The sequence below is a fragment of the Artemia franciscana genome, chromosome 4, assembly GCF_032884065.1.
Source record: "Artemia franciscana chromosome 4, ASM3288406v1, whole genome shotgun sequence".
Classification (NCBI taxonomy): Eukaryota; Metazoa; Arthropoda; class Branchiopoda; order Anostraca; family Artemiidae; genus Artemia; species Artemia franciscana.
In genome coordinates this window covers 58,575,883-58,600,755 of record NC_088866.1, presented here as the reverse complement: position 1 = coordinate 58,600,755, position 24,873 = coordinate 58,575,883, and the positions used below count along the sequence as shown (strand labels likewise).

Genomic DNA, 24,873 nt, shown 5'->3' with positions numbered 1-24,873 from the left:
AAAGCAACCGATATACCTGAATTGTTAAATGGAAAACCATACATCCAACGTCGAATCTGTTGAATGTCACACTTCTTTACTTTGTTTTTTAGTTTGCCACCCGCTGCTACGACAAAATTAGACAACTACACAGTACCGTGGACTTGTTCTGGTACACACTTCACCCCTAGTGATCAAGAATACGTCTACTAGGCACACATCAGAAGGTTTTCTCGTTTTTTAATGGGCGTTTTTTTTACATTTATCTTTTTTAAAGTTTAACTATATTGACGCGAAGTTAAACTCCTAGTCGAGCCACGCAAATTTAAAATGAGCAGAAACACTTATTTCAAATCTTACCCGGGAACAGCCTGCATCGTTTCCTTCTTTGATAATTTGATCCCCCAAGAAACATGAAAACAAGAATTAAAAAAAATTTACAAAATAAATAAAATATCATATTCTAGACTATACCCTGCATACATTCTGGAATAAGGGTAGAATATTCCAAAATCCCTCCTTTCTTCAGTCTTTTTATTTTTCTTACTTTCTATTTGAATCTTTAATTTTACGCGTAGGGGGAATTATCTAAAAGGTAATTGTATGCGACAGGAATTTTCGAAGGGAAATTGTTCGTGCGGGGATTTCAGAGGGGAATTTTTCTGGGGAATTATCCATGGGGAGATTTTTGGGGAGAATTTTCGAGGGGGAGAGGAGTAAATTAGCCATACAACATTGTTTACGTCAGTCCTCGTAAATCCCTATCTGATATTATTATTATTATTCATTTTATGTAACGTATTGGGTATGCGTCAAGTTTGTTTGTCCCACAAACAGGAGGCAGATTTCCCTTTTTTCTTTATAAAGGACACGTCCTACAATACTTTGAAATTTAAGACGAATATTTTGTTTTTCACTCCCCATAGGAGGTCCTATACCCCCCTTCCCCCCGGTTAGATGCAAGTCCACTAATATTGAACATTATAACTTGGTGGTGTCTGATAATATGAAATTAAAAATTAATTAAATATAAATTAAAGCATAAAATATAAAATAATATAAAAAATAAAATATAAAATAAAAAAAATAATATAATAATATAAAAAAAAAATTAATATAAAAAAAAAGATAATTTAAAAAAAAAAATTAAAGCATACTACATTGGACACAGTTTGATATTCATTTAAAGCTACATGACACTCCAAGTATTTCCACATCGGATTAGCAATTATTACTAGTATTCCTACTAGTATTACTACTAGTATTCTACTAGCATTCCTTAATTACACTCTTTATGCCCGAAATGGAAATTTCACAGCAACTAAATAGAAGACCTTAACGATATATCAAAAGAATGTATCTCAGAGGAAGTTAATTGAATCAACTGCTGAATTAGTAGCTTATGTAAGAGCTTTCCTTTAAAGCCTGGAGATGAGCCTTGAATAAGCCTTTTCTAAGAGCTTTGAAGTAATTCAGTTTAAAAACACCCTCTAACAAATTAGACCATTTTCGGGAAAGCTTCCAGTTGTGCAATTAATGTTGTTATTTACCATAATTGAAAAAATACTTATCTATAAAAATAAATGTAATGCACAAAAATACTACAAACAATTTAAAATCTCTCAGAAATATAGTCTATCTATGTTTTAACCCTAAAAACTTCGGAAATACGTGAAAATTTTGGCAGTTAAAACAAACAAACAATTCTTGAAGCCTCAGAATTTAGAACGGAGTCATTTTAGGAAAAGAAGAAGATACTTTGACGGAATATTCAAACTTAGATTAATGATTGATAAGTCTCTTAATAATCAGACTCTTTTAAACCTAAATTTTGTAGGTTATGATCACGCATTTGTCTTAGCTGGTGGAAAACCTTGTAATATAAACAAGACAAGTACACTTATGTCATTAGTACGAGAATCAAATTTTCGTGGTTAAGATATGAAGCTGCTAATTTGGTTGGAATCAGGAGTTAAGCAGGGTTGATTCCTATCTCCACTTACACTACAAATTGACGAAGCAGTAACTAAGTACTTCTCTTCGAAACATTTAAATTTAAGTTATGATTTTAGTAAAATAGATACTTCATTTTAAATCAATTCTGAGTTGGGGATGAAGGCAACAACAATTTTAGAAAGATTACTGAAGTATAAACTGTTCATAGAAAAATCCCTGGAAATCCAAAATAAATCCATATTCTGTATCATTTGTCAAGTATTGTTACACTGTACAGTGGCTTTATCTGCTAGAAAAGTTAAAAGGTAAAAATTATGCCACTTCAACAATATTGTTTTACTATAGCTCTTAAGAGGCTTTAGAGCTCAGGGGCATACAAATCTTATTTCCATTTCCTTTTCTTTGACTTGCTATATGAGAGTGGTTAAGCAGTACCGTATCGCATAGAATATAGGGGAACACTATATCTAGCCCAGCTTAGTCGTTAAATTAATCGTCAAATATAATCAGAGGCAGTGCTGAAGCGCTGCCTAAAAAAGGGATGAAAGAGGTGGTTGTGAAAAGTTCGGACGGAGCTTATTTGATAAAGCTCCGTCCGAACTTTTCACAACCACCTCTTTCATACGAAGTGGCCAAGAAAAAAAAACAAAACAAAAACAAATAGGTTTAAATAATAAATTGAAGATTTATGGCTCCTTTTTTAGGCAGCGCTTCAGCGCTGCCTCTGATTATATTTGACGATTAATTTAACGACTAAGCTGGGCTAGATATAGTATCCCCCTATATTCTATGCGATACGGTACTGCTTAACCACTTTCATATAGGAAGTCAAAGAAAAGGAAATGGAAATAAGATTTGTAACGCATGAAAACAGTCCATTCATGATCGGTTATATAAAAACATTCTTTTGGGTTTGCTTTTCGTTTGAGAGGATCACTATTTTCATTTTGCCTTCTAACGGTTTGTTTTACATTTCAAACTTAGTTTTTTACAAGTCTGTGGCTGTTATGTGTCTACATAGTGTTGTTCCATGGCCCAAAAGATTTCCCTATGACACTGATTCCAGTTATGTACATTTTGTTAAGTTTGAGCAAACCAGACGAAATAAATATGGAAAATAAAGATTTAGAGGAGGGTATCCCCTTCCTGAGACATATGTTAATACGAATTGGTTCTAATTGAAAACTAAAAAGTTTCTTTTTTGCCCAAGTTAGTTTTATATCCATATTTACTTTTCCCCTGTTTTCCACTTTATTTGCATTTATTGTTTTTATTTCAATTTCAATTTTTATAATAAAATAATAAATTTATTATTTTTGTCTTTATTCTTTTTATAAAAAAAGTTTTCTTAATAATTTTATTTAGTATTACATTATTTTTATTATTTTGTTCGAAAAGTTATTAAAAATATTTTATTATTTTCATCTCGCGTACCTTTATATTTAAATAAAACATTCAAAATCGCAAAAAAAAGATCAGATATTTTCACTTACTAGCTTAAAGTGAGCTTAAACATCTTCTTTGAATCAAATATATTAAAGGTAATGTAGACAAAAATGCAAAGATTCAGGAATCCGTGCAAGAAAACAAGTCTACAAGTCTAACAAGAAAATTAAAACTTCGCTTATTTCCTTTTATTGAGATAAAAATTAGACGGCATACGCTGTTTTCTTTTTTTTCAACTTCACTTCGTAATCTCAGTTCATTTGATCTTCACTTTAACCCTTAAACCTTAAAGAAAGAGATATTTAGGAGGGGGCAACTCCCCTCATATACTTAATAATTTCTGTTTGTTTTAAGTTTTAATGTTGCTTCTTACTTTCAGTTGAAAAACTTTTTTTATTAATTTCTGGTTGTTTTTTAAGCAATGCCAAGAAATCTGGCTCCACCTCCACACAAAATCCCTTCTCCCCACCGGCATATTTTCTAGATAATTCAGCCCCGGTGAAAAAAAAACAAGTGCATAAAACTCCACGTCCACGCGTAAATTGAGTTGGCAAAGAGAAAGCAAGGCATGAGAAGAATTTCGCACATATATTCTGGCAAATTCACTCAGTGTGAAATCTCCCCTGAAAAAAATCACCCCCAAGAAAACTTCCCTCCCCAGGGAAAATTCTCCCCGTGAAAAATCCGTCCTGCCGAAAGTTCACCCCCCTCACCCAAAAAATGTATGCATGCTCCTCAATAACAGATACTATACGTAGAAAATGGACAAATTTTATAACCTAAATACCTTTCCCTAGGGGCTGTAGGGGGTATGTTATCTCCAAAGGCATAGTTTGTCAGCCTTTCAATTATACTGAACAAAATTACTATTTCAAAATTTTGATCGGACAAATTTTAGAAATAAGGGCGTGGGAGGGGGCCTAGTTGCCCTCCAATCTTTTTGGTCACTAAAAAAGGGCACTAGAACTTTTGATTTATGTTTGAATGAGCCCTCTCTCGATATTCTAGCACCAGTGGGTCGATATGATCACCCCTAGAAAAAAACAAACAAAAAAACAACAACAAATAAACACGCATCCGTGATCTTTCTTCTGGTAAAAAACACAAAATTCCACATTTTCGCAGATAGGAGCTTGAAACCTCTATGACTAAAATTAATCAAGATTCTATGACTTTTAAGGGGCGTTTTCCCCTTTTTTCGAAAATCAGGCAAATTTTCTCAAGCTCTTAGCTTTTGATGGGTAAAACTAAACTTAATGAAACTTATATATTTGGAATCACCATAATAAGGCGTTTCTTTTAATTTCGACTCAAAATTCCGTTTTTTTTTAGTTTCTATTTCTATTGACCCGGGTCGCTCCTTACTTACAGTTCGTTACCACAAACTGTCTGATACAGTCAATGGAAACAGTAAATTTTGTGTATATTCAATAATTATATTATATACATTAAACTAAATAATCTATATTGCATTATATGATTATTATACTATACTATTATGGAATAGCATTAATGTTATTGAATAAAACTGGAAGGATTAACGATAGTAAGAAGCCATTGGAGATCCCTGGAGACAGAAAACATCTATGTCGACGGCTTTGTATCACTATGGAGATCCGTTTGGCTTTCTATTGAAGACTACTCATTCCTAGATTTGTTTGTCATTACCATCAATCCAGATTAATCTTCAATATTATGATCCCTGATAAGGGACGGATAGTTTATCATTAGTTATCTTCCTAGAATGATGAATAGCCAAAGACAATCCTAAGTTGACACAGCTGCGTTTTCGCGCTAGCAGATGTTGCTCTATTCTAATCGCTCCTAATTCCACATAAGCAGATTTCTTAAATAGTGGATAGCTAATGTAGCGTCTCCATTTGCCCAGTGCTTTCAGCAGTTATACAAACCTGACGGAGGGGGCTAGAGCTATCCTTACTTGGTTGCAGCCTGATTAGTTTTCCGTTTCAGCTTAATATACCCAACTTCATTTTCGTCTGAATGGAATTTGTTCTGTCCATTATCATTTAAGGGAAGTAACTGCTTACGAGACAGAATTCTTTAACATTTTTAAGATAAATAGCTAAGCTCTGTTAATAAAATAGTCAGAGATTTTTAGGATTTGATAAGTAAACTAATTTCTGAAAGCGTCATTTGCCTCGCTCTACTATTTTCTTTAAAATATTGAAAAGTCTTTTACCAGAAAGCGAACCTTTCTCTCAAATGCTTCAAGAATGTCCGTACAAAGCTTTACTCAGTACTACCCCCATCCCCTATCTTCCTATGCTTCCTCCACTGATCTCTCATGGTGATCTGGCTTCATCAGTAATAGTGACTTTTTCATGGATTGATTTTTGCGCGCAATAATATACACATATACATCTTCACATGTTTCTTCACATGTTTCTTCACATATTAATATACAGATCCTACACCTGCACCATCTTGAATAAACTAACAAAAATGATCTACTGAACCAAACGAACACATATATACAGTTTAACCCTAGTATTAAGAGGAGATTATGTGAGTGATGTGAAACTGTGTACAGCTTTAAGACTAATTACAAGGCGGGTTTTTTTTTTATTAACGTCCGTTTGAACATAAGTACACAACGATGATTATTTTAAAAAGCAAATTTACTTCCTAAAAGTAAAAACTTTACTTATTTAACAGCATAATTGCCAAGTTTGTTCTAACACTTATCATACCTCTCAACTAATTTTTAAAGTAACCTCTATATAGAAACTTGCCGCTTGTTCTGGTAACCAGGAATTCACTTCCGTTTTTACATCGTCATCATCATTGCAACGTTTGCCACTGATTTGTTGAGGTGGATAAACAGATGGTAATCACTCGGCGCAACATCAGGACTGTATTGTGGTTGATCTAAAACTTCCCAGCCAAAACCGTCCAACAAATTACGCGTCTGACCAGCAGTGCGAGGTCTTGCATTGTCATGAAGAAGGATAATTCCCTTTGTCAGCGTGCCGAGTTTTTTGGGTTTCTTTTTTTTAATCGCTCTGAGGAGCTTTATGAGGGTTAGACAACACGCTTCTACATTGATAGTGGTTCCTCTGTTGTTCCTCTACAAGTGGTTCCTCTACAAAACAATCCCTGTATTTAGACAGTTTCATGTTCCTCTTACTCACATCCGGTTAAAAAAAAAGGAATAAAAAAAAAGGAAAAATTGTCCATTTTAGTAATCGTTTTACTTTCCCAAAGTTTACGAACGTTGAAAGTCTTAATTTCAACAAATTTACTGAGCTAAAGGCCCATTTTAAGACATATCAAATCGAAGCAATAGCCCTAATAAAGGTACAAACCCAGAATCCTAACCCACTGACAATTAAATACTACACCCAATTCATATAGCTACGTCCCCATGAGCGCCATCTAGTCGAAAAAGGAAGTGCAAAATTATTACTTGTACATAATTGTCTTTTCCCTAAATTAGCTCCTACCCCTCAACCTTTCAGATTACGATGAAATTAAAATGGGGAAGAGTCAGACCCAAAGTTTGACCACATCCTTTTAATTCGATCGTCTTTTGCTCCCTTTATTATTCCTCAAATTAAAGGCTCCTCAAAGACAGCAATGCTACCAGCGATTTTAATCAGTTGCATGAAGTCGACCAAAAAAAACACCACGCCTATTCCTACACACCAATGCCATGATTTTGCGCTGGGGGAGAGGAGGTTCGACCTTCAAATTTTCAGGGGAATGTGTGTGTTTCCATTCGATGTTCTGTTGCCTCGATTTCGGCGTGATATATGAAACCGATGTTTTTTCTCCAGTTTAAGACGTTTCAAGACATCCCAAGTCGTTTTTTAAGATATTTCTCTTCAAGACGTTTCACGACATCCCGAGAAGTTTTTTAAGACCTTTCGGTGGCAACCGTTAAAAAGATGACGACGGAGTAAAAACAGCAGTGAACTCTTGGTTATTGGAACCGGCGGCAAGTTCTTTTAAAAACTTCACTTTAAAATTAGCTGAGAAGTATGAAAGTGCTTCAAAAAACTTGGTAACTATGTCGAAAAATAGAGTAAAGTATGCGCTTTTTGAAAATAAATTTACTTTTTTGAAATAATATTCCGTTGAGTACTTTTGTTCAAAGAGACCTTAATAAAAAAAAAAACACACCTCGTATACATAATTTCTTTCTTCTTTTTTTTTCTTTGATCTATTTTCAAGTCTGATTTTGCAACAGAAATATATCCTAATGTCGTTTAGTCAAACTTAAATATATACTAATGTGTTTTTGTCAAAATTTTCAATTATTTAATTTTTGCAATTATATGTCCGCTCATGACGCATGTCAAAATATATGTTGAAATATTTGGGTTTTTTCGCTCCTGATGTTGTAGGGTACAGGATAAACTTTATCTTTTTCAGAATGATCTGAGTGGCACCTCTCAGGTATTAGGAAAATATGCAACTAAAAATACATATTTTGAGGCTTTGTGCAGCACCCAAGAGTGACTTTATGATGTTATATCGAAATTCAGGAGCTTATGAATAATCTAATAAATAAATAAATATAGTATAATAAATATAGTTATTACAATAAATATAATGATAATTATTCCAGTAGCTTATTTCTTTTTTAGTTCCAACAAATTAAGTTACATCATGAATGTTTCGTTTTTTCTATTTTTCTTGAAAAAAAGTAGCTCCCATTTCTCTTTTTATTTTTATTTTTTTCGCTTCTGGCGCAGAGATTAAAATCTATATCAATAGAGGCTAGATCAAAATCGTCCATTTTTAAACCTAAAATAAGAATACAAAATAAACTTTAATAGAAAAAAAGAAAAATCTCTCCAAGAACCGATCTTTGATACTTCACAGTTGAATATATAATAGTAGTATTTCATAATTAGCCTATATATATGTAAACACTGATATAAGACTATATTATTTACTATTTTAAACCAAACAAAACTACCCTCTTTTTCTTACTTGAACTCCGAAAATATCTTCTGATTCATGCCTTCGAACAAGTGCCCATTCCTGCTTCCCTCCATTAAGTAGGTTCTCAGCTACTGCCATCTCACCACAGGTTATATCAGCACCAAATTTTTTACAAATTCTTCTAAATGGTAAGTTACCAACAGTTGTAAGCGGAGCCAAGTACAGTTTCCCCTTCCAGTCAATCTAAAACGTAAAATAAGGAAAATTATAAATTTACCTAAGAATATCAAAGGATCCTTCGGCAACCAAAATGACCAACTCATTAGAATAAATTTATGAAAGAGCGTCTAACCCCTCCCTCTAATAACCGAAAATTTAAAAGCCTGCTTTGAAAAAAACCTGTTTATTAAGATGCATATTGCCGTTTAATGCCAATCCAGGAACGATTATTAGTATACCTTATTTGTGGAAGTTTAATGCAAAAACAAATTTAAAAAAAATTACAAAACTAGCTAGAAATCCCTTAAAAATGAATCGGGATGGAAATGAAGAACGCACCATTAGAATCACGATGGTCAAAAGCTCTTATCCTGGGGTTTTCAGCCCCTCTATTGGAAAGTTAATACCTAAGCACTTTTCATGAATTTTACTCTCTCTACCTAACCATGTTTTTAGTGCATCGTTCTCTTACAAAAAACTCCCGTTGGAGATCCTGGTACACAGCTAGGCGATTAATAAACCCTTCTCCCTTATTCATCAATCCCTTCCCTTATTCAATCAACTCCCATCCTCCTTACTTGAACAAGAACTTTACTCCCCGTTTGAACATTGTACCCAGTCTCCTAGAAACGTCATTCCCCACTCAGCTTCTCTAATTCCTGCAACCAATTTTCCTTCTTGTCACCTACCTCCTCCTCTATTCAGAATTTTACTTCAACATCCTCCCAACTCTCTTACAGATGAAAAGTTTCTCAACATATTTAAATCGTCATTCTAATCATGGCAATCACCGGAAAACAGTTGTTTAAAAGATTATCCCCATGTTACTTCTGTTCCCAGTCAGGTTAACTTTATCTCAGAAAACTACCGTCTATCCTCTTTTCCTCTCAGGCCTAGTCTAACCCACATTTTTAATTTTATTTTCCGTATGCAGTCCAGCTAACATCTACAAAACGATCCCTGTATTTAGATAGTTTCATGTTCGTCTTACTCACATCCGGTTAAAAAAACGAATAAAAAAAATGTCTATTTTAGTAATTGTTTTACTTTCCCAAAGTTCCTCGTTATGAACGCTGAAAGTCCGAATTTCAACAAATTTACTGAATTAAATGCCCATTTTAAGACATATTAAATCGAAGCAATAGCCGTAACATAGGTCTAAACACAGAATCCTAACCCACTGACAATTAAATACTACACCCCATTCATAAAGCTATGTCCCCATGACCGCCATCTAGGTAAAAAAGGAAGTGCAAAATTATTACTTGTATATAATTACCTTAATCCTCAATTAATTCCTACCCTCCAATCTTTCAGATTACGATGAAATTAAAATAGGGTAGAGCAAGGCCCAAAATTTCACCATGTCCTTTAATTTGATTGTCTTTTGCTCCCTTTGTTATTCCTCAAATTAAAGACTCCTCAAAGAAAGTAACGCTACCAGCGATAAATACATTCTAAGACCACACTGGCTATACATGATGTATGAAGTAAAGAAGAAAAAAAAATAAATAAAAAATAAAATCAAATAGGCGAGAAAAAACGAGGGCAGTGTCAGGCAGTAGAAAAAACTGAACCGAGAAAAACAGATATTTCGACAAAGACCTCCACCAAGTCGTCTTCAGTGCTCAGAAAAAAATAATAAAACAAAAATAAAATCTGCCTTTTGAAGTAAACTTGACGAGAAGAGAAAAAACCTTTTTTTCGTGTTTTCTCGCCAATTTCATTTTATTTTTCAATCACTATTTTTTTTTTCTTTACTTCATGTGCTACCAGCAATCGCATGGTATTGCTGACCTTATCCTCTGTAAAATCCCGAATGCCAGTATTTTTCTAGTCAGCAATACTAATTATATAAAATTAAATTCCCTTTGTAATTTTCTCAACTAAATTGGATATAAAAATACCAAGTACCAAACAAAATTTGAACCTCGATTTAATTGGCACAAATCTGCATACTCTTTTGTAGACCCCTAGTCGCTTTGCCCCCTCTAGGGGAAAGCTACCATTTTTATTCATTAATGAAATCCCTTGCAAAATTTGATCATAAATTTTCTAGTATTGAATTTTCTGAAATTCATTCACAGCGAGTTTTGGCTAATTCTGAGATTTAGCTAGCGCTATTTTCTAAATCAGTTGAAACGGAAATAGTTCATAACAGACATTTAGGTATCGTCTATAACTGGATCGAATCAAAACTGAAGTTTAATCGATTTGACCTTAGTTAAGGCTGAGCCAGTCTGAGTTTTTCGTAGAAACTTCTGATTGGCTAACACCCAAACATTATCCAGGTAGGGAAAACCGCAAACAAAAATAGCAGATGTCACGTAGTGGCGCAGTGGGATTGATCTGTGCTTGTTACTGCAGTACCTGGAGTACTGCAATCCACTGCAGGAGTACTGCAGTCCAATCCAGAGCAATCCATTGCAGTGGCCTATTCCGGCGACAAGATTATGCGAAATGTCTCCACACTAATCCAAATAAGAAGAAGAAGAAATAATAATTACTAAATTTGATTCCAATAATAAGATTATAAGAAAGCGTCTCAGTGGCAATCCAGCTAAGAAGAGGAATAAATAATAAATGTAAAAGTAGAATAAAATAGAATTGAAGGATTGGGAGGAGCTAGTGGAACTCGTTGAAACTCAAGAACACTTGGATGATATGAGGAACAAGGATTATTTGAGATCTGAAACAAAGACTGATACATTTACAACAAGGGTATTAGTTGATTTCAGTGTTTAAATTAACAAATCGGAATGGTAAAATTTGATCACTAGCATCATTTAATACAAGGTTTCAGAACGGGCTGAAAATTGGTATTAGTAAAATCTCATTGGTGAATCGACCTTTATGGACTAATTTCCAATGGTGAGCTTTTAAATTTTGAAACTCGGATTACCAATGAAAACCGATTATCATTGGGAATGATGACATTAATCACAAAGTTTTTAGCTTTGAGAATCGGATTAAAACAGGATACATAGACTGCTTCTCTAAAAAAAAAAGCAGAAACTTAAACGTACATTACCAGCCAATTAAAAAAAGTAGTTTGAGAGAAAGTGAATGCACTTAAGCATGGTAAAACATTCAAAGCCAACTTGCTGCTTAGGCATAGAAAAGCAGAAACATGTGAATCTGCTTTTTTGTATTAGAAATAAATAGTTAAGGGTTTGTTTCTATCCAACTTTCTGAGGCTATAATGAAGGAAAGGCTGAGTAGGCTAGGGTACGTTTTAAAGAGCCACGATGACAGATTGCCAAATATCGTTCCTTTTGGCCATTCATCTAGGACCAACCAAAAAACAGGTTGTCCCTGATTGGGCTGAAGAGGTCGTAAGGAAGGATTTAAAGCAAATTAAAACTTCTTGGGAAGTGGTCAAGCTGGAAGCTTTGAATAGATTAAGATGTAGAGTGAACGTGCGCAGCCATATTGGCCTCAGGCGGCTTGGTGCTGCGGTGAGTTGTTAGTAGTAGTAGTAAATGTGTTTTCTACCAAGGTAAAACAATGGTATAATATTTTCTCAAAACCGTTGTCCTTACTTTTTTATGAAATTGCCTTTACTGGTAAATTCACAAACTGTTGAAATTTCAGCTTTTTATTATTGTTGAACGAAAGGTAAAAAGCAAGGGTGTAAGCCGAATAGGCCCCTTCACATAAGGAAACCTGCTAAGAAAACAATTCTTACTTCATAATATGCAAGATATCATAGCTAACACATTTTGCTTGGGGAGAACCTTTATCTTTACTTCTTTCATTGTTTTAATTTTTTTTTAACAAACTTCTGAACAAATAAGCATGGATTCAAAAAGCATTTCTCCGCTTTCAAACACAAAATAAACATCATCAGTGCCATCTAATTATTTCTCATGGCACATGTTAATAGGAAAATAGTAAGAAATTGGGGTAAAAAAAGTAGAAAATAGTAAGAAATAGTAAGAAATGGGGATAGGTTAGGCTAGATTAGACGGCGGTTGCGCGTTTGCTTGAGCACGTTTATCAAGACTTAGAGAATAGACACAAAAAAAATATAAATGTAGTAGAAAAAGTGTAAAACCGTGAAATAAGTGAAGATAAAGGTTCCCCCCATGCGAGGTGTGTTAACTAAGATTATTCCGCATTTTATAAAGCAAGAATTATTGTCTTAACATGTTTCCTTGTGTGAAGAGGCTTACCTAGGCCTATCTCTAAGCAATATTTTGATGGTGTTCGACCCTTAGATTTACTCCTGTTTTCTCCTGAGTATATTAAAGCTTTATAGGTGTGTAGTTGGAAGTAAACATAATCCCAATCGTTGACCTTGGGTAATTTCGTAACTAATCTTCTACATCTTCTACGTAACTAATCTATCTTGTACCCGTTATCTATCGTTTGGTACCCAATATGTAACAAACTTAAAGAATCTAACACCAGACTCAATATGATAGCATAGAACTTACAAAAGGCTTTTGATTTAATTAAACAGAATACATTGGTAGAAAACTATTAATTGAATTTCAAGTTTGCTCCTAATTAATTAGAATAATTACGTCTTTCCACTCCGATAGAACACAAGTTGTCAGAACTGTATGTTATGATCAGATCTCAATTTAAAATGGTGTGCCCAGGGAGCCCTGTTAAACCCAATTTCATTCTGACATTGGTAAACAACCTTAGAGTTAATTTCTCGGTTAGACGAAAATTTGTTGACGATCTATCTGTCATAGAGACATGTATCCTCGAACAGATATGGGATAGCCAAACATTAATGGGATTTTTCATAAAAATTTCACAAGTAGCCTTAGAAATGTTCGATAAAAACTTCTCTATAAACTCTCTATGTATCGAAGATATACAAAGATAGTATTTTTAAACGAGAAGTTCACAAAAATAGCTCTAATTTCAGCTTTCCAAATTTTTAAGACAATTTCTTTATAAAAAAAAAAACTATAAAAAGCAAGTTAAAAAACCCCAAAATGAACAATACACAATGAGCATTGGAACAGGGAGAGGAGGGATTTACTTGTTTAAAATATAAACTACCTGCAAGAAAAAATTCTTTTTTATCTTTCTATAAGAGATTTTATTAGGGTACATATAGGAATTTTTGTTGAAGCAGAGCGAGGGAGACGAGGTAAGGAGGGGGGGGGGTTACTTGGAAAATTAAATTTGTCCGATGTCTACGAAGGGCAGTGTTTGGAAAAACAAGCAAATTTTTGGTTTCCTTGAGGGTGACAAGATTGGCCTTCCGTAGAAAAGAGATATATGGGACTTTACCCTCATTGATAATAATTAGAAATAAAACACCTTCTCTGGACTGCCTTTACTCTTTGCGACAATTCACTAAAGGTACCAGGATGCCAAACGGATATGATATTTATTTCAAAAAAACGTGTTTTGAAGCCCCGAAGAACCGAATTCAAATTTCAGAATCAAAAACAAAATCAAAAGAAAAAGTTTGAAACCAATGATACACTTAGAACTGGCTAAAGATTGGAAAATTATGTACAAATGAAAAAAAAATCTAAAACTAACAAATTTAGCATATTTAAATTTCCAAGGAGTTTGACAAGAGAAAGTATCGCACTTCCATGTTTTAAAATATCATCTAATATGCTAATCTTAATCGCTTGAGATGATAAAACCCGGTAGTTTTATAATACTAATCAATATTATATGGGACATTGGATGAGTGAAAGAGGGGCTTAAGGAAATTAATTGTTAAAATTTATAGATTTAAAGGATTGACTGTCATGCAGAAACAGTTTCATATAATATCTGTTCAAGGATACACATTGGACTATATTTAAAATTGTATTAATAGATCTCTAAAATTTCATTAAATTATATTTAAAATTTCTCAAAGACAGTTTGATCATCAAAAAATTTCTACCTATCAGAGAAATTAATTTCAAGACTCCCTGAGGCACACCATTGCAAATTGGGAGAGGATCAGAATAATACTTAGGTGTTTTGGAGCTTGTATTCTAACGGGGAGGAAAGTGGAAATTGTCAGTATTGCACAAATGAGATTCTAGACAAGGTTTCATTAAAATCATAATGAATTCATACGCAAGTTAGGTAAGTCTATCCTGTTTTGTCTCATGACAGGGGGTTCGGGTTAAAGCTTTGCTGTTTTATAGGGTGGGGAACAGAGGTAAGGAGAATTTACATTTTATGTTGAGGGATGGAAGGGAAACGAACTTCAATCATCTATAATTTATATTCTATTATAGTTCTTTCTTTCAAATAATATGATTCCCCTGACTTGCACTTTCTTTCTTCCTTATGTCTGCAGTCCGACAATTGTCGGACTTGCAGTCCGACTTTGTACCCAAATTTGCACTTGCGACGTCTGGAAAATACTTAGTTCGTAAAAACTCGTTGTCTGACATGTCTTGCTGATAGTCTCCAATATCTTTCACACAGTTAATCTGCTTGCCAATTTTTTGAGTACCTGACCCCCGCCCCAATCCGAAATTTATACCTGTGTAGATCTTCGAGTCACTTACTTCGTAAAGAATAGTAGTTTGAAATTCGCTGCTAGTTTCGTAGATTTTCCAATGGTTTTATTATTTGCTTAAACAACACTGTCGCTCTATGATGAACAAGTTAATTTTAAAACGGGGATAAATCCATTTATTTAGACAGTGAAAAAAGCAGGTACAAAAGATAAGATATTTCGATCACATATACAGCGATCGTCATCATACTACTACTACTACTAATAACTCACTGCAGCACCAAGCCGCCTGAGGCCAACACAGCTACGCACGCTCCTCCTCCAACCTAATCTATTTAAAGCCTCCCTCTTTACACCCTCCCAGGAAGTTCCCATTTCCTTTAAATCCTTATTTATGACATCCTCCCAACCCAGGCAAGGACGACCTGCTTTCCGTGTAGCCCCAGACGGTTGACCAAAAAGGACAATCTTCGGTAATCTGTCATCCTTCATCCGTAGAACGTGGCCTAGCCATCTCAACCTTTCTTTCATTATAGCCCCAGAAAGCGGGATTGAACCACACTTTTCGTACAACCTACTGTTTGAAATACGGTCAGTCAGCCGGGTACCCAGAACAATCCGTAGGCAATTTCTCTGGAAAACATCTAGTAAATTTTCATCTGCTTTTCGGAGTGTCCATGCTTCAGAGCCATATTTGACCACTGTCATCACTGTAGCTTCCAATATTCTAATCTTGGTTTGTAGGCTTATCTTTCTATTCTTCCAAACTTTTTTTAACTGTGAAAAAACACCCTGAGCTTTAGCTATTCTACTTTTAACATCTTCACTGCTCCCACCATCTTTACTAATAATACTACCAAGGTAACTGAAGCTCCCAACCTGATCAATCTTTTCGTTACCTAAGGTCACCTGTTCATCTTCACTTATTCCTAGCCTTAGTGACTTAGTCTTCTTAACATTAATTTTCAAGCCTATTTTAGCACCCTGAACTCGCAAAACCTCTAAAAATTCATTCATTTTGCTCACACTTTCATCTAATATGCTTAAATCATCAGCATAATCTAAGTCCAGGAGCGTTCTACCTCCCCATTTGATTCCATGGTCTCCAATTGCCTTTCCTGTGCTCCTTAAGACGAAGTCCATCAAAATGATCCATATAAAGGGGGATAGAACACAACCCTGCTTAACTCCTGATTTAATACAAAACCAGTTGCTAACCTCATTTCCTACCTTAACCGCAGCAGTATTATTCTCGTACATAGCGCAAATCACTTTAATGTATTTTTCTGGTATACCATATAACGATAAGACCTTTGTTAACGCTGTTCTATCAACAGAATCGAAAGCTTGCTCATAATCGATAAAACTAAGGACCAAAGGTGTTTGACAACGAAGGGACTTCTCAATTATTAACCTAAGAGTGAAAACATGGTCGACACATCCTCTACCTTTTCTAAAACCGCATTGTTCTTCCCTTAAAACTTTGTCTACAGCATGTCTCAGTCTAAAAAGTATCATATTACTCAGTAATTTGCTACCTACAGAGACCAGACTAATGCCTCGATAATTACGACATTCACTCTTGTCACCTTTCTTATACAGTGGTTTAATTAAGGTTTTCCTAAAATCATTGGGTACTTCCCCTTTTTCAAAAATCATGTTCATAATCTTCAGTAGCTTATTCCTAACCTCAGAGCCACCATATTTAAGGAACTCATTGATCATACTATCAGCACCTGGGGCCTTATTATTTTTAATCCTTCTAGTACTGTCGCTAATTCTTCCTCACTAAACAAATCTTCCTTCACATCCAAGGTATCACAAACTTTTTCATTTTCATCTATATCTTTTCCTGCAACTGTATCTCGGTTTAGCACATTCTCAAAATGTTCACTTGGATGGTCTCATTTCCCCATTTCCTCATTTCCCCATATATACAACGTATTTTTGACGCAACACCTTAAACTAGATATTATTCCTTACACCACACTGTCGTTCTATGACGCCACTGTTAAATGATCTTCATTATTAAGGTTGTGTAGAGAAAGAAAATGAGAAATGGTGATTTCCAAGAAAATGCTCATAGGACTATTATTCAAACTTTTTTTTGGTTTTATTAGTTCGTTGAAATGATTAAATAAAAAAAAGAAAATAAATGGGACTGGACTTATCAGCTGGGAATAAAATGTAAAGCAAATTTTGAAGATAAAACGGCTTTGTACATTTTCCTAAATTCGCAACAAGTGCCACCCCAATATACAGGAATGCGGATCGTGCTAACTTTTTTCTACAAAATTTTTGGCACAGATAAATGGCCTTTATTGTTGATTTAGATGCGAAATTTAGACGAATATTTATATACCATAATAATGTAAATATTCAACGAAAGATGTTCATCTCTAGAATAAATAGCTTATTTAGCACAACTTTTAACACGATTATTTTTAAACAACAAACAAAATATTTTCTATTCTAAACAAACCTTCCTCTTTTCTTCATTCCGGATCCTTATGAGATCTTCATCTGATACTGGTCCAACATTTGCCTCTGTCCCGTCCTCCATATCTTGACTTTTAATATCACCTACTTTGGACTTTTTCTGTTGCTCTTTAACCAAATCTTCTGATTTTCTAAGATCATACTTCTTCTTCCTTAAGCTTATCATGAGGTCATTGGATAAAAAATTTTTGGCGGCAGTCCATTCTGGATTCCAGATATCCTTATTTACAATATTCCGGCCTTCTGGTGTCAAATGTTCTGATCCAAACCGACACGTAGCTCCTTTAGGACAACGACCATAAGTCCTGCATAACAAAAAAATGGTTATAGTGAAGCAGCACATGTCCGAAGACAATTATGGGACAGGAAATTTATCTCCCCCTGTAGAGCATCACCTAGCCTTAGAAACGCCCCAATTCAACATGTCTGAGAGCCTCATAGCGGTAGTTTCAAGCTAATATCTTCAATATGGAATCTTGTATTGTTCTTGACTACGCTAGCAACGCATTTAGGTTTCTTATATTCATTCGTTATGGTTTCACTCAGAATAGTCGTATCAAACCAGAGGCCTTATAATTTAAGTGCAGGGAGGGAACATATGCAAAGAATTCTCTAAGTTCTGGTGATTGTGCTTCAGTAGTGCTGATTTTTGTACAGTAAAACAGTGATTCTGTCCCAAAAAAAAATCGAAATTGCTTTCAAGAGACTAATCCAATATAGCCAATCACCTTAAAACTATTTCCACAACCTCCCAGTTTCAGAAACTGAACTCCGACTCTGTAGTGCATTCGTTCCTGAAGATCCATGCAGTCTTTAGGATATGAACACAAAATTTAGAGCTTCATTTGGCCAAATTGATTAACTTTAGACTTCATTAATTTACCTAAGATATTATACAGTCACGCAGAAACTATTATGAGGAAAGTCAATCAATCAGTGATCTAGGGGTAGGAATAAAGGATGGAGGGTACCTCAAGGCTAAGAAAGTACAGTTTTGGCCTATACTACCTTTCCACTTCTAACGAAAATGAAATAAAAGTATTTTTGACAGGTAAAACTTTCGATTGACTGAGAAATATTATGTATATGCAAATAAGTGAAGGTTAGGGCAGCTTACCCCCTAATCTTCATACATTTGGAGGAAAATATTCAGAACAAGAGTGCAGTATATTCCTAGATTGTGGCGTCTCTTGTACTAACCTAAAAGTGTTTATAGTGGAAAGTAAAATATTACATTCATAAACTTAGTTGCACAGAGATGGGAGTTGCGTAAGCATCCCCAAAGAGCTTCCACCCCCTGAAAACTGGAAAATCTTCACAAAAAATTGTTTTGGCATTTCAGAATCTCCCCCCCCCCCCTCTTTTCCGACAAATTTTTGGAAAGAGAGTGTGTTTTTTTAGAGGTAATTATCGTTTTTGAAGCCTTGTTAAGCAAAGTTTATACTTCGGTATTAATAAAGAGGAGGGACGGGGTAAAGAATGGAAAACGCTAAATATGATATTAAAAAATACGGTAAATTAAATACATAAAAAGCAAGTTTCTTCAATCGATAATAAAAAGCGATATCAAAATTTTAAAGGGTAAGTAATTATATAGTATGTGCATTTGGTTGGCAATGCTCTAGACTCACTGCTCTCTCCCTGCCCTGCTACCTGAAGACTACAGATATTAATCATACCCTCAATGAAGCATAAACGAAACCTAGTGTAAAGAGCAGCAGCCACCCTCATTCATAGCATAGTTTTGATTTGTATCCCCAATGTCATTCCCGATTTTGGTCTGGGAAATTTTATTTCACTTTATTTTCATGCACATACCTTCTATTTATTCATCACATTTTTCTTTCTAAATCACATTTTTCTTTCTATTCTCAGCAGATGCCTTGCTTTCAGTAAAATAACAATTTCACAGAAAGAAGCAGAAGATGTATTCAAAAAAGCACATAGAATATATTTCCAGTTCGTGGTGTGTCTATGGTAACATACTATTTTAAGCGTAAGAAGTACAATAAAGCATTATGCAATAAAATAATCAATCGATTGTATTTAAAGTGGAAATTCTAACTTTATTCGGAAAAAATTATAAAGTACTTATAAAAAGTACAAATAAAAATGTTCTGTAAATGCATTCAATCAAAAACGAGTTTCAAAGAAAGAAGCACGGTAAAGCCTTGCACCAATTCGAGATAAAAAAAAAATATCACTAAAATATGTTTCCAGTACATGCTGCGTTTTCAGTAAAATATTAGGAAAATACTACAGAGCTTTTCATGTCGTAGAGCTTACTACGACTTTTCACTGTGAACTTTTTTGCAACTAAAATATAAAGATACAAAGAAAGAGGACACAATCGCTTGGTTGTATTTAAAATACAAACCGTAAGTACTTCAACTGAGAATATCCTGAATATAAAATCTCATTTAATCCTCCGTTTTCAGAAAAATTCTTGCTTCACATAAAGGGATACAGTAGACCCCTAAGTAATTTAATACGTATGCTATTACGCAGCTTATTGTCACAGCAATCAACAACTATGTTTAAACTGCAAACACTGATCATATTTAGAATGAAAATGTTAAATACTTGAAATAAAGATGTTCTTAAGGTACATTCTATATTAAGACTGCACTTCAGTAAAATACAAGTTTCAGAGAAAGAGATACAATAGAAAATTACGCAATCACTCTACCTCATTTTAATAATTAATTATCTCTTCTTTGTAAGACAAAGTGCTTTTTTCAATTTTGCACATTTATTGGATATTATACATACAATTCAAAGAATATGCGGATATTTTTTCTTTTTCTAGAAAAAAAACTACAGAAAACTTTTAATTTTCTATTAAAATATTATAATTAATTTTTCTATAGCGACTTTTCAACTTAACCTCCATCGTTGGTTTTGGGAGGGATCTTCTACAGGTGGTGCTTCCATCCTTTAAGGATGGAACCATGCTCTTGGACACTCTTCCACCTCCAAGTATGGGCCTTATTTGATTTAACGTAGGGTGAGGAAAAAATCTTTATATACACTGCTGTTTTTTAAACTAAATCATGTTGAACTATAGGACTAACATCATCAACAGATTATACCATGATTTTTTTTTTCTTATATAAGATCCCCCCTATGCCCTTTACAGATGATACTAGGCACGTGAGCGGTTTTTTTGGGGGGGAGGATAAATATCTTTGGGGATGAGGCCTCACCCCTATGGACGGCTCTGGGTCCAACCATTCCACTTTTTTCAAACTAGTCATGCTTCGAAGCGCCTGCACAGTTTATGAGACAGCGTATCTGAATTTATTAAAAAGTGTTTGAAGAAGATGCCTCTTTATGAGTCATATGCTAGCTGCGTATTTTGGTTAATCAGTGCTATTAAAATAGAAGGGTTTCAATTGTTCTTTGAGATTTGGGAATGAAAAAGGTCAGACGGGGGTAGATTCTGGCTACAAGATGGATGGACTGCAACGTTGTAAAAATCGAATAGGATTCCACGATAGTGTTTTCCTTAATACTCTAATAGCTAATTCTGCTCTCAATTTTCTCAAGAAATTTCTTTTCTCAGTTTCTTCTACACAACGGGTTCCTATGGCAGTTTCTCAACCTCCTAAAGTCTGAAGATGCAATTCTTTCAGGGTTCTAGAAAACACTTGCCAATACCTTGCTGATAGAGAGAGAGAGAGAGAGAGAGAGAGAGAGAGAGAGAGAGAGAGAGAGAGAGAGAGAGAGAGGGAGAGAGAGAGAGAGATGGGAGAGAGAGAGAGAGAAGGGTTTATTACACAACTTTCAAAGCTCATGGCTAATTTACAGTTGCAAAAACACTACATGTTAAACATATACGTAAAAATAAAAAAAATAATACATTCTTACATGTTAAACCTAGATAAACATAGACATAGATAAACATAAACATTACAACGTTACATGTTAAACATAGAGGTAAAACTGGCAAAAAAAAATTACAATATCGGATGTTAGTGCACGTATAGGTGTCAGTTTGAGATTTGTCTGGTTTTTCTGTTGGGTGGCAGGTGGCATCTGCAGGGAAAATATCACGGTGGATTGGGTTTGAAAGCAATGCTTTTGCAAATCTCATGATGATATTGTTCAGTCTTTACTCAAAACACTGGATTTTAAGTTTATTGAGTGCTTCATGGTAGGGAATATCACTACATCCCAGGATAGCTCTAACTTCCCTATTCTGCACTGACTCTAGGTCGTGCATTAGGTGAGCAGTATGTAGTACTGAAGGTCCCCACACAGGACATGGATACTCCGAGACTGGCCGCATATAGTAAAAGGTAGGCGCGAAGGAGATTTTTGTCATCGCAACCGAAACGACATATTTTAGACAATGTTTGAAGGGAAGTGTTACCCTTCCTAATTACACAGTCAACATGTGCGGCAAAAGAACAGTCTTTGGAGATGACTCCCATTATTTTCACTTCTGACACAGCAGGAAATAGGAATTCAGGGGGGGGGGGTAAATCTCTTCTTAGGGGGCTTCAGCCGGAGTATTTTTGACTTGATAGCATTAATGGTTAGGTTGAATTCATTACACTAGAAATCTAGCTCATCGAAAATGTCCCTAGCAAACACCGCTACTGGAGTATTACCTTCAAGTAGATAAGCAAGCATGAGAGATAAGTCATTCACAAATTTATACCTCTTTTCATCCTCCCTCAGGATGTAGTTAATTATAGCGAGAATGCCTGCAAGTTTGGTGCCTTGTGGGGCACCAAAGGTTATATCACTCCAGTCGGAATCAGTGTCTTCTTCGTGGAGGGCGGATACCTTCTGTTGCCGTCCAGACAGAAAATCCAGTACAATTGTTGAAGTTTGACGCTTGGCTCCGATTCGCTTCAAGTTAAGGCATGCACTGAGATGAGATAGAAGGTTTTGCGACAGTCGATCACAGCTAGATTAACAAAACAACACGGGGTCTCTAGTAACTTTTGAATACAGTCAAACATTCTCACCAGGTTGACAGAAGGATTCACGCACTTGAGCTAACAGGCAGCGAAGCATGAAACATCCCGTCACTTTCGCAAAGCACGGGGTTAGGGAGATGGGTCTCAAGTCATCACAGCCCTTAGGTGGGTTTAGCTTCGGAATGACACGTATGTGGGCTTTTTTCCAAAGCGAGGGAAAAACTCCGGACGCAAAGCACTGATCAATTAGAGTGGAAAGAGGTAGGGCGAGGAACACAGCAAATTCATGGATAAGTTTTGCACGGATTTCACCAGGAAAATGCGAGACTCCTGTTTTTATTTTTCTCATTTTTACCAGTGTTTTTACGAGAGACTAACTTTGACGATTGAAGGTTAGTGTGTACCAATTACTGGAATAGCGTATCCCACGCGACTTCTTCTTTCATTTCTCCCTGCTCGGCATCCACGTTTCCTCCTTTTCCATCTATTTAGTACCAGTGGTTGAATGACCATCAGTGCTTCTTTTCAATAAGTGTAATGTCCTTAGCAACGCCAAAATAAATGGCGCTAAAACGATGGATTGGAAACCAAGACTAATTAAGTCATTTCTCTTCATAGCGATGGCTTCAGTTGGGATGGCCTTGGTAATAAAAAATACAGAAAAAAACTGCAAAATACAAAAACTATTTTCACACTGGAGAACATACATGTGCGCATAAATATAAAGCTAAACTAAGGTAATGTGTTTTGCAATGACAATCGGCGCAAGAGATACCTCATGGATAGAAATTCCGCGTATATTTTTAATGCCCCTTGTATTATAAACAGAATTAAAGGATTACCTGTAAACATAGCATGACCCAGGTAAGTCACTGGGTTTGTCTTGTAAATACTTTTTAATATTGTGTTCAAATTGGCATTTCTCGCCGTGAACGCAATGTTTCGGTGTTTCATCTTCAGCAACATTCATTAGGGTAGGACATAATTTTTGTGACTTTTCTTGTCTTGCAGTCTGTGGGCGATTTTTATTTTGTCCTAAAAGAAGAATTGAATTAAATATCTGAAGTTCTGCATCAGCTAAAGATGACAAACAATGATGTGACTAAGACTTATATGTGCTTCTGATTTCTAGAACATTAGTCTATTTACCTAAATCCAATTAGGCTAAATCCCAGCTTAATTTTTGTAATAGGTTGCTTTGAATAGTGATTAACAGTAATCGGGTTCTTCACTTCTGAGTAACAACATTTATAAGGAAAATAGCAGCTGTAATTCTAAAGCAGGGCACCATTGAGAGATAGGTGTGATCTACTCTAATCATCTTATATCTGCTACAAATATAGATACTAATAAAGACAATAACGGTGTATAGCTTAATTGTGTTGCTTCAGTAGCTGAGATGTTATTTGTTCTTAGGTGAGTTTTTCTTGTTTCCATTTTTACTTTATTTTTCTGCGTCTTTTTATACCTCTAAGTGTATTACATGCACGCAAAGAGGGTTGAAATAAATTATCATTATTATTATTAGTAGTATCTTCTAGTTTCCTTGTGCATAAATTAAGACATAGCAAAATCCTCTCTGCAATTTTAATTAGCAATATAGCACAGCAATATAGAGGGGACAATATAGGAGCTTAACAGCAATATAGATGGTGTTTTAGGGAGTTTTACTGCAGTATTTTTATAGCTGGATCGTCAATTTTAAAATCGGACGAGAATTGCTCCACAGCTCATATTATTTAGACAATAATCCTTAAAGATTGTTTGGTACTTGATAATTAATCAAAACACACCCAAGAAGTGAAGTTAGGTTATCCTAACGAAATATAACATTCATATAACCTTTAGTTTATATAATAATGTAATTTTGCCATATATTTGCAAATTAGGGGGGGGGGGGGGTAAAGTACTTGGACAGCACTCCAAACCTAACCTTACCCCGAACCATTCCCTCTAATGTGCAAATATATAGCCCACTTTGTTTAAGTCCACTGCATTTTAACACCCTTCAATTGTCTTTGTAGCTACGAAACCAGTTTTTGTGAGATGTAACCTAAGTGCAATTCTTGAGTGAGTTTCGTTTAATTAACAATACCGATTGTTTTTTTTTTTTTTTTTTTTTTCTAAGAAATTCAAGTTATTTGACTTTAAAAGATATTAACTGAAATTTTCTGAAGACAGTTTTCCAATTCAGCATAGTATGATAAAAAAGTAAAGAATATGGCACTGAATCATACAATTCCTACCGGCGGTGCTGTTCTCCATTTCATCGCCCTTCAGCCGGAAGTGCAATGGAAGGTTAGGGGCCAGCCATCTTGTGCTTTCGCACACCCTTCCTGTTTATCTTTCCTGGATTTCTCTAGGTACTCATTTGAAGCAGGGTCTACTGTCCACAGCGTTGCCGCAAGGAACAATTGTGCTTCAGCTACCAATTCTTTTTCCACTCCACAAGTCACAAGGTGATAGGGTTTAGTAAGATAAACCGAGTGA

General features: G+C 35.0%; 1 protein-coding gene across 2 annotated transcripts in view; it reads right to left on the bottom strand.

Moving 5' to 3' along the window:
* LOC136026667 (tRNA-dihydrouridine(47) synthase [NAD(P)(+)]-like) overlaps nucleotides 1-24,873 on the bottom strand; it is a 109,377-nt gene that overhangs the window by 71,505 nt on the left and 12,999 nt on the right. For both annotated transcript variants that reach the window (XM_065703408.1, XM_065703409.1), the window contains exons 4-6: nucleotides 23,226-23,418; nucleotides 17,436-17,757; nucleotides 8,341-8,535 (exon numbers count right to left, since the gene is read on the bottom strand). In XM_065703408.1, coding sequence (XP_065559480.1) covers nucleotides 8,341-8,535; nucleotides 17,436-17,757; nucleotides 23,226-23,418 — 710 coding nt within the window. The remainder of the gene's footprint in view (nucleotides 1-8,340; nucleotides 8,536-17,435; nucleotides 17,758-23,225; nucleotides 23,419-24,873) is intronic.